General features: G+C 31.6%; 1 protein-coding gene across 1 annotated transcript; it reads left to right on the top strand.

The window, feature by feature from the left end:
• Positions 1–1,686: 1,686 nt before the first annotated feature.
• LOC107827191 (putative inactive patatin-3-Kuras 1) lies at positions 1,687–4,927 on the top strand. Its single transcript, XM_075253421.1, has 4 exons — positions 1,687–1,853; positions 2,212–2,373; positions 3,404–3,703; positions 4,399–4,927. The coding sequence occupies exons 1-4, from the start codon at positions 1,815–1,817 to the stop codon at positions 4,519–4,521; spliced, it is 624 nt and encodes a 207-aa protein (XP_075109522.1). The 5' UTR covers positions 1,687–1,814; the 3' UTR covers positions 4,522–4,927.
• Positions 4,928–11,176: the final 6,249 nt, after the last annotated feature.

Genomic DNA, 11,176 nt, shown 5'->3' with positions numbered 1-11,176 from the left:
TACCATTTTTCTTTTCTTTACTTATGCTTATACTTTCCTGATTGATGAATCCCCACCCCGACCGACAGCTGCTAGGTTTCCCCATCTCTTCTAAACTTTCCCCGGTCTTCGGCCCGAGCTGTATGAGGCAAAAACTCGTCCCACGTACGGTTCGGAGGCCGAGCCCCACCCCAGCAGTAAGGGTGCGGCTTAGGTCAACTCCAAAATCCAAAACGTTGGTTAGGGTTCCAAACCTTTCTCTAATAATAAGGTAAGCTTTTAAGCCGCCGCCCTTTAAAGGAGCGGGCGCAGTAAACTATAATTGTGAAAAGATTAGAAGATCTGGCCAAAGAAGTGATAGCCCTTGATTGTTTTTGAGTCAGGAATTAGACAATGATGAAGATGCAAGACTTGCAGATTACTTTGCTGTAATTGCGGGGACAAGTACAGGTGGCATATTGACCACTATGATAAGTGCTCCAAATGAAAAGGGTCGTCCTTTATTCGCTGCCAAAGATACTATATCATTTTACTTCGAGCATGGCCCTAAGATTTTTCCACCTGGGTACATATAGTTTTTATATATTTAACAATGGTATTCTAAGATTAGCTTTTATACAAAAATGGAGTATAAATATTATTACACTATTAGATCACCTAAAAAATATAAAAATAATAGTTTGTTGCTTAGAAAATCATTCAATTATCCAAAATTACTGATTAAAGTCACTGCTATTGCACACAAATGATCATTCAACCAAAATTATGATCAAACTTTTCGGTGAAAAAATATTACATGGCAGTCTTTATGGATTTTTTATATTTTTTGGACCAAATAAAATAGTTGACACCCAAAGAAAACATAAAATATTCACCCATACACCCAAACTAATCGGCTAAAATGCATCCCTGCTACAAAAACATCTCTTCTTCTTATAAACTACATAACAGTTCTCTTCTTCTTTTTATAGTTTAACCTCGTACCTATTATTATTTTATAAAAAAGCATGTGTTGCTTTACTTGTACCCATTATTATTTTAAGGAGAAAAGATTAAAAGAATAAAAAATCACGATAATGATGAAACCAAAACAAGTGAGGCTTGCTCAGTTGGTAAAAACACCTCCACCTACGATCGTTAGGTCCTGGGTTCGAGTCACCATGAAGGGGAAGTGTGGAAACACTATAGATCCTCCTAATTTGGGAGGGGTTAAAAATAAAAAAAAATAAAAACAATATCGAGGAAATCAAATGAGTCAAGAAAAGGAGTGTAGTTTCGCATTAAAAATAGTTGCTTAGTAAGAGCAATTATGTAGTTACTGGTATATTATAGTCCAAAAATATTTTATTTGGTGGATTTTTAGGTCTTGTTTGGATGTCAATTATTTTATTTAGTCCAAAAATATATATAAAAGTCTATGTGTGCTGCCATGTCTCATTTTTTCATCGAAAAGTTTAATAATTCCGGTTGAGTAATCATATGTGTGCAATAGTCATAGTTCAATGACTTTCCTGTTTGCCCATAATTTTAGATAGATGAATGATCTTCTGAGTAATGAACTCTTAAAGATAATTATCTATAGTAAGTGAAATTTACAATTTAAAAGATCAGTCAAGTATAACCTATTATGACAAGCAAAAACTGTACAGATAGTGCAAAAAGTTGTATGTTTTTTATAATAGTATTAAAACAGATTTGGTTTCAATTGCAGTGCCTAGCCTCCCTTTTTCGCCCCCAAATTTGATGGAAAATATCTTCACAAAGTTCTACAAGAGAAGTTGGGAGAGACTCGTTTGCATCAGACTTTAACAAATGGTATCATTCCAACCTTTGACATGAAAAATTTTCAGCCAACAATATTCACCAAATCGGAGGTAAGTCTTTCATAAATCATACTCCCTTTATTTTAGATGAGGCACTTTCCTTTTTAGTCTGTTCCAAAATAAATAAAACATTTCTAAATTTGGAAAATAATTCAACTTTAAGCTATTCATTTTACCCATATTACTTTTAATGAGAAGTTTTTATAACTACACAAATATCATGGCCCCACAAAGCTTTTACCCTTAAGCTTTTAAGATCACAAGTTTCAAAATCTTTCTTTCTTTTTCTTAAACACCGTGCCAAGTCAAACTATCTCATCTAAATTGAAACGGAGGGAGTATCATTTGGATTTCTAATTGCAAATATTGCCATTTCTAGTAATTATTCTTTAATTTGAAACAAATACAGATAGCAAACTCACCTCATTTGGACGCTAAGATGTCTGACATATGCATTGATACCTCGGCAGCTCCAACTTATTTTCCTCCATATTACTTTGAGAATGATGATGGTAAAGGAAATCAGTATGAATTCAATCTTATTGATGGTACTACTGTTGCTGGCAATCCGGTACATTCCCTCATATAAATCATCTTAATTTCTGAATCTTCTTTTGTTAGATACTTTAATTAGGGTGGATTATTTCACATGATTTATTCAACATGCATGCGCATTAACTCTTCCTTAATAATCATAATGGGTCTTTGATTATCATATAAATCAGTGTGTCATCTCACTGCTGGTTACTACTGTTTTCTTTTTATTTTTCTTTGTGTCGGATGTCTATCGGAAACAGTTTATCTACCTTCATGGTCGGGGTAAGGTCTGTGTACACATTATCCTCCTCAGACCTCACTTGTGGCACTATATTATTGGGTATATTGTTGTTTTATTGTTATTGTTTATATATAGAAATTTATTCTCCCTCCATTCACTTTTATATTAAAAAAGATATTTTTACTTTTATTTGTCCATTTTAATAAATCAAAAGAAAAACAATCTTTTTTCCATTTTACCCTTATCATTAATTAAATACTCATTTCTCAGATTATTTTTTAAAACTTTTTGAAATGCTATCATATTTATATATAAAATACATACATTATTTATTTTTTCTAACGGGAATGAAAAGTTAAAAATGAACAATTAAAAATGAACGGAGGGGAGTATATATCTAACTAGGATGTAGCATGCTTTAATTAGTAATAGTAGCGCTCACTTTTATAACAATGCTATTTAATACATAAAATATTTCCTTTTGTCACAAAACACAAATAGTAATTATTACTCACAGTTCATTTATAGTTGTTCACTTTTAACTTTGCACTATTTTTAAGAAAAAATAAATTAAATTTGTATTTTTATAATTTTACACATATAATAATAATAGCATTTCCAAAAGGCTTAGTATAATGATTTGAGGATTGAGTAGTTACTGATAATGGTAAAACATGAAGAAAAAAAAGATTATTTTTCTCTTGATTTATAATATAATAAATAAGTAAAAGTGAACGAAAAGACTAGTAGATATTTGAAATGACCACAAACTTCTAATTGATCATAAATGTTAATTAGTGCATACATATACAATGGTTGACAGGCCTTAGTTGCCCTAAGCACAGTAACCAACAGTGCGGAAACGGATCTATCATTTGCTTATATCAAGCCATTGGACGTCAAAAACATTCTACTGCTCTCGTTAGGGACCGGCACTACTGCTGATTTTGCTGGGAAATACACAGCAAGGATGCAGCTAAGTGGGGTCTTGTTTCCCGGCTTTTATAATAATTCGAACCCTCTTATTGAAATGTCATCTGCAGCAAGTGCTATCATGAATGATTATTACATCTCCACCATCTACCGTGCTCTTGGTGCTGAAACGAATTACCTCAGGATTGAAGTAAGGCAATCTCGCTCAACAACACTGTTACACTCCTAATTACTCCCTCCGTTTTAATTTATATGGCGAAGTTTAAATTAGTACGGAATTTAAGAGAGAAAACAGATTTTTGAAATTTATGATGTAAAACAAGTTATATATATTTGTATGACTATATAAGCCTCATTAAAAGCAATATAGGAAATTTAAGTTAAAATGTTTACAAAATTTAGAATGTCGTCATTCTTTTTGCTATAGACTAAAAATGAAATATTGGAACAGATGAAGTATATGATTATTAAAGAGTGAAATTAAAACTCACCACTTCTTCTCTTCCTATATTCTGTTCCTTTCTTTGTATGTAATACCAGGAAACTGCATTAACTGGCAATATTACCCAAATAGATAATGCTACTGAGGCTAATATGAACTTATTGAAACAAATTGGTGAAAACTTGTTGAAGAAACAAGCTTCCAATGGGAATACTGAAACCAATGAGGAAGCTCTAAAGAGGTAAAACACATATATATTATTTTTATAGGGTAAGATTACGTACAATAAACTCTTGTAGTCCGGTCCTTTTCCGGACCCCGCACATAGCGGGAGCTTATTGTACCGGGCTACTTTTTTTTTTTATATCTATTTAGAATCTCCTTTTTGCTCGAATTATAAATCTATTTTGATTTCTACTTATAATAGTTTTCTTTGTTCGTAGGCTTGCAAAATTGCTCTCAGAGAGGAAGAAACTCCGAGCAAACAAAGCCTCTCAATAATTCTAAGATTTCGAGTATTATTGGTACTTATTATGCTAAAGAATAAGCGCTTGTTAGAGGGATAAATTTCAATAGACATATCCCTCTATGCAATATGCTAAGGATTGTGTAACGTTTTGGTTGTGTTAAATAAATAAAATCATCCTTCTAAGCCAAACAACAACCCAGTATAATTCCACTTAGTGGGCTCTGGGGAGGATAGTGTGTACGCAGACCTTACCCCTACCCTGGGGTAGAGAGGCTGTTTCCAAATAGACCCCCGGCATCCTTCCCTCCAAGAACTTCCCACCTTGCTCTTGGGGAGACTTGAACTCACAACCTCTTGGTTAGAAGTGGAGGTTGCTTACCATCGGAGCAATCCTTCTAAGCCAAAACAACATAAAAAGAAAAGAAAAATAGTAATCTTAGTCCCTGAATTATTACGTTATTCTTGTTTCAGTCCCTATGTTCTTTGACAAAACACATTTAACCTTGGACTTTATCAATTGTGCAATTTTAATCGCCTTGTTTACTGTAGAATAATGCGATTAGATATATGATCCCCATTCTAGTTTTTTGGCCTCCGTGTATTTTAGTATATATATATATATATATATATATATATATATATATATATATATATATATATATATATATATATAATATACTATATTAAAAGCACGAAGGCCCTTAGCGAAATGTCGTTCGCCTTTTTTACCCATAAAATATAGAATTTGCACTAGACAAAATAGTCATTTTATTATTATCCTAATATTTTAGACTTCTTGCTATTTCTTTTAAGTTAAGAAGTCATTTTTTCTCCTTTAGTAGCATAATATTTTACTTAACCAAAAATAGAATTCTAAATAAATGTTGTCTTTATGAACAATTTCAATACAAATATAACTCTTATCCATTCGACAAAAATTTAATGTATATTTCTTACTGCCTTATAGTCATAAAGGGATTTATAGAGCTATTGTTGAGTCCAAATCAAAATCTAAGATGTAAACTATTACAAGTATTTTTTGTGCAAGTTAAAGTTGGCCTCCGAACAAATAGTCGCTACCTATGCGTTCTTGGTCAGGTTAATAAAGTTCGGATCTTTATTTTATTTATCTTTGTTTGTTTTGTATTTTTCGTTCTCCTATGTTATCGTATAAAAGCTGATTTTTGTCTATGCGAAGCTCTTGTATATCTTTCATATAGAACTTTTGTGACTACCAAGTATTGATATGTGAAATCGTCTTGATTATGAAATCAATTTGTTGGTTGATTTTTTATTATTTATAATTTATTAAATTTACTAACGCTTATATGTTCTCCAGATTCTTTGGAGCACTAGAGTGAAGATAGCATGAGTATCTTTTAGAGTGAAGATAGCATGAGTACCTTTTTTCTTTTCTTTCTTGAATGGGTATGAATTATTCTGTGTATTCTTCTATTTTTTATTTTATAATGACTACGAAATTTTTTAATTTTTTTTTCTATATGTCATGTTTAATTGTGTATCCTATAACTCAGAGCAAAGGTCTTTTCAAAAGATAGGCTCAATTATTAATTTTCCTTCGTAAATTTGCTAGATAAACTAAATTGATAAGAAAACAGTAATTGATCACGAAATCTTTAATGGACTTGAAAATTCTCTAACAAAGAAGTGAAGTTCATATTGATCCATCCATGTTCATCATGGCAACAGTTTTATTTGGAATTTTTTTTATATTTTATTTTAGGCGAAATAGAATGAGTCGTATTAAAACTTTTAGTTATGTTTTTCACACCTTGTTACCATTTTTTTTAATCTTATATATAACTTATTTTCTTAGATTTTTTTAAAAAATAAACTTGATCTATCCCGCATGTATTTAATTATTAATTTTTAATAATTCGTTCTTTGTGTGCAACACATAGTATCAGAAGATTTTGTAGGTAGGTTGATTAGACTATGGATGCTTTGTGCATATGCAGTAAGAGACTACGGAAATTAAAGAGGACTATAAAACATGGTCAAAGTGTTTGTATTTGTTTGTTCATAGATTATATGTTGTCGTTGAATGCCTTTCTATTTTCCCTGCAAAAGATTCAACCCAAAAAGATCTTCTGAATCAGATTGTATGCAATCATATACTCATTGCTTTTGTAATTTTTAAGGTATCGCAGAAGATTTTAGCTTAATGTAGAAATCGAATTCTTATTCATGTTTGTTCATTATTGTGGATTGTTTTTTAATGATTAGAGAATAATTTTTTGCTTTTAGAAGATATCTACCCATGGACCAAGTGTGGTACCTTTTAAAAATAGATTTACAAACTTGTAATTTAATTTTTTTTCTTAATTTAGAATTTTAAAATCAATTAAAATTTTGCTTACTACATCTTTCCTTATTCGAACTATGTAAAAATTCTAAAACTTAAAAATTTAAAATCAATTATAGTTTACATAATTTTTTTCCTTATTTGAATTATTTTATATAAATATAATACATTTCATATTAATTTTCCTAAGGATTCATCTCCACATTGATTTCTTTCCAAGTTTTTGTTTCATGTTTGAAACAAATATGAGTGTAGTTATTACTTTTATTGCTCTTAGCAATGGATATAGAGACCATTATAATAAAAATGAATGAATTCTTAAAGTGGGATGTCAATCACAAAAATATTTAAAAATATTGATTGACTCTTATTAGGTGTCAGGTTTGCGAGTGGTTTAATTATTCTACCTAAATTTAACAACAAATTATAGACTACTTTGGTAAATAGAATAATTTTTAAATTTTCCTAATAATCTGAATTATCACTTCAAAATGATAATACATAATTGTTCCTTTTGGTTTTATATTCTGTTGATTAAATCACGACAATACTCTGATTATTAAGTCCAAATCAATTTCTGAAATAACTACTATACAATTTATAACAAGACACTATTTTGGGGATAAATCTTCTCTTTTTGATGAATACTAAAAAAAATAATATGACAATTTGGTATCATACTATTTAACAGTTTCTTAAAAGAATTGATAATAAAGCGATGTTATATGTTATTACTTCTTATCATTGAAATTTGAATTACTTTCTGTATTTGTATACAATATTTTATTAATAGATGCGCAACGCACATATAACGCACGTATACTAAAGCTAGTTGTTAATAAAATAAGCCACTAAGTATCCTGCCTAGTATATTAGTTTTAAAGAAAATCTTCCATACAGATGAGTTGGCTGATTACATAGCTATAAGGGGAAGCAAAGATACTGGAAGCTAGTGCGAACCACCGAAATTATTTACTTTTGATAGTACATAAAATATATAAAATTTATATAATTTTTATATATAACAAACAGAATATATATATTGTTGGAAAAAATTGAAAGATTATAGAGAATAAACGGTTTAGCTTGAGGCATGTCAAAGACACTGTCCTTAAGGATATTTCGGCCATACCGAGATAAATAATATTAAGCGTATCCCCAGGATTCAACAAGTTCTTCTAGTATAAATAGGAGCAGAAACAACAAAGCTTAAATAAAATAAAACCCACCAACAATGAAAGCAGTTTAGAAGAAGAGTTTTATTTTCTGTTTCGTACAATTTTTTTTTGTCTACCTTTCAAAGTGAATGTAGAATGAATTATATAGTCCAAAAGTGGACATAAGTTAGTAAGCAATGGCAGAAAATAAATCGATTAAGATTAAGCCATTAATATTAAATAAACGTTATTTTGACTTTCAGAATAGTAACGTGCAAATCTCATAATAGTCATATAAAGACTATTCAAAGGGGGGTTTCAAAATGAAAGCCATTAAGGCTAATCAAGTAGTCATATTTAATTTATAATCTGTTACAAAAAATATTCAAAATAATTACAATGATAAAGACATATTAATAAAATATTAAGAAAATGAATCCAGACATAATTTTGGGATATTTCTTTTTGAGATATCAAAATAATTTTTCTATCAATCCCCCACATATCTCAAAAAGAATATAAAAAAAATAATAATAAAATAATTTATTGGGTTTCACAAATGAGCATAATGCGTCGAATCTGGTGTCTCTTGGATTATGAACCAGACCTAGATAAAATAAGATTAAACTTACAGAACAATTGGTGAAGTTTAAAACTTCTATGAACCAAGAATTCTTTTGTAAGTTTAGTGTCTTATGTCACACCCTAACCTTGGGAGGTGTGGCTGACACCCGATGCCCGAAGGCCCGAGCGAACTAACCATGAGATATGATCTGAAATATAATAACCTGCAGGCAGAAGAGCCCAACACGACATATATATATATATATATATATATATATATATATATATATATATACACACATATATATAACCTAGGCCAACAAGGTTGTAACAACAGTATAACAGTTATCCAGGAGGCCGATAGGGCCATACGAAAAATATATATATACAATGACCGCTAGTCTGCAAGCCTCTAAGAGTGTAAGACAATCTCAACAGGGTGGGACAAATCCCCCGACATGCCCAAAACCACACATATACATTTGTAATAGTACCTATGGACTCAAAGTCAGCAACTCCGAAGAAGTGGAGTGCGAAACCCAACGCTCATCCTGGGGGTCCTACTGAGGAGGCACACCGCTCTGTCTATCCGAACCTGTGGGCATGAACACAGCGCATAAAAATGCATCAGTACGAAATATGTACTGAATATGTAGGGCGACAAGTGTAACATGAAAAATGTAATTAACAAGAGAAGAGATATAGAGACAATTTGAATTCTGAAACTAGCCTCGGTAGGAAACTAAAATTCAACATGGATATAAATGTATGCTCGTGAAATCGTCGTTCACTATTGCTACTTATAATATATCACATTATATAATAATAAATCCCTCTGTGGGGCTATAATATCCATAACATACCCGGCCATAATAAAGGCTCGGTAGAATCGTACCCGGCCACGTGAAGCTCGGTAATACCAACTAATCAGTGGTTACACAATATGTGTCATACCCGGCTGTCTATAGTGCGGCTCGGTAATGAAAGTAAATACATACATATACTAAATCATGAATTATATAGGTGCAATGCGAAACCAACCTTAAAAGACGTATTCTAAGAAGAGTCAAAGTGGCCTACCATCATTATTCCTCGACTATCATGGTTGTTGCTAAAATATTTAATTTTTTTTTACTACGAGCCAACAAGTACTAAGAACATGAGAGTTATGTATTATGAATACCTTTGAAGTAAGTGTTACTTATTCATGATTTATATGAACGTCGAAAGGAGAACGAGTAAAAAGGCTCTAGTTCTTTTTAAGCAAGGAACAAGGAAATCCGAGAATTCATAGATATCATCTAGAGTAAGCAATCTATGAGAAAGGATCAGGTCTAAGCATTTATAAGTTGAAGGTGAAATAACTCGAATCCGACGAGACAATTCGATAAACGTTTATTCGAATTCTAGTCATGCCGAAAAGTATAGCGAAAGCCCTACATACCTTGTCGATGAAGTTATATACTGTTTTCGAGACCTCGAAAGCCTTAGGAATGATTTCCTACATAATACGAACCATTCAAAATCAAATTCAAGCTCATAGCTTATATAATTCTTCATTTAGACATTTACGCGAATAACTTATGGCCATGAATTTGTAGACTCTTTTGTAGATTAATTCTAATTCCCCCCCCAACACACCACCAAATTTTACTTTACTACATCTCCTCATCGACAACGATTTCATCCATGTCTTCACAGATCCAAACAACACAATAAAACCATATAAAACAGCCCCAACAATCAAGTCATATTAAGAGAGGTTTCTTAAAAAAAATCAAGAACATTTCTATAGAGGTTTCAACTATTTCTTAGGAATTCTTATGGTAGAAGTTTACAAAGATCAAAGAGGAAGTTAAATCATACCTTATATGACCAGAATTACTTTAAATTCGAGATTACTTCAAGGCGGAGTCTTCCTATGAAAAGTGAAACACCGAAGAATTCACGATTCCGAAGTTACTATGGTGTTCTCTATCTTGAGGATGACTAAATTGTTGTTATCATTGGATAGATGGATGAGAGGAGTTTGAGAGGAAATCCCTAGGTGTTAGGTTCTGTTTTGGAGAGGATAAAACGCAGGGGTTTCAGTTTTAAAGAATGACTTAAATGAATTTTTTTAACTAAACCTGACTAAGCACATTGTTCCCGTAACAGTGTGCACCCCTGTACGAAACGGTTAATATCTCTCTATTCCGAAGTCGTATTAATAAACAGTTTATTGCGTTGGAAACTAGATTCATAGACCTTCGATTAGGTAGGCAGAACACACCATAACTCCCAGTATATTGAGAGAAAATCCCATCAACATTTTATCCAAATTCCAGTAAAATTTAAACTCGTAACTTGCGGCGATCTTTGTCGAATTTTTAATCACAACTCAAATGACTTCCAATCTTAACGTATAACTATCGCATCATTTAAATATCTCATAAAAATTATCTTCCTATCGAATTAGCCCATTTACATCATGATAACGCCGAATACACAAGGTGTAACATTCTCCCCTCCTTAAGAACATTCGTCCTCGAATGTTAACGGTTAACCTAACTTCTGAATTATTTTTTTAAAAAAATTTTCGCCAGAGTTTCCCCTATAAATAGGACAATCCAAAACCTGTCATCAGCCCAAACATACATATCTAAGGCCACACAGGGCTACACATCATCATAATAACATCAACTTGGCCTCACACGACCATTTAC

Source organism: Nicotiana tabacum, chromosome 5 (genome assembly GCF_000715075.1).
Source record: "Nicotiana tabacum cultivar K326 chromosome 5, ASM71507v2, whole genome shotgun sequence".
In the NCBI taxonomy this organism is placed as follows: Eukaryota; Viridiplantae; Streptophyta; class Magnoliopsida; order Solanales; family Solanaceae; genus Nicotiana; species Nicotiana tabacum.
Note: the sequence above shows the minus strand (reverse complement) of the source record. Positions and strands in the feature narration are given on the sequence as shown.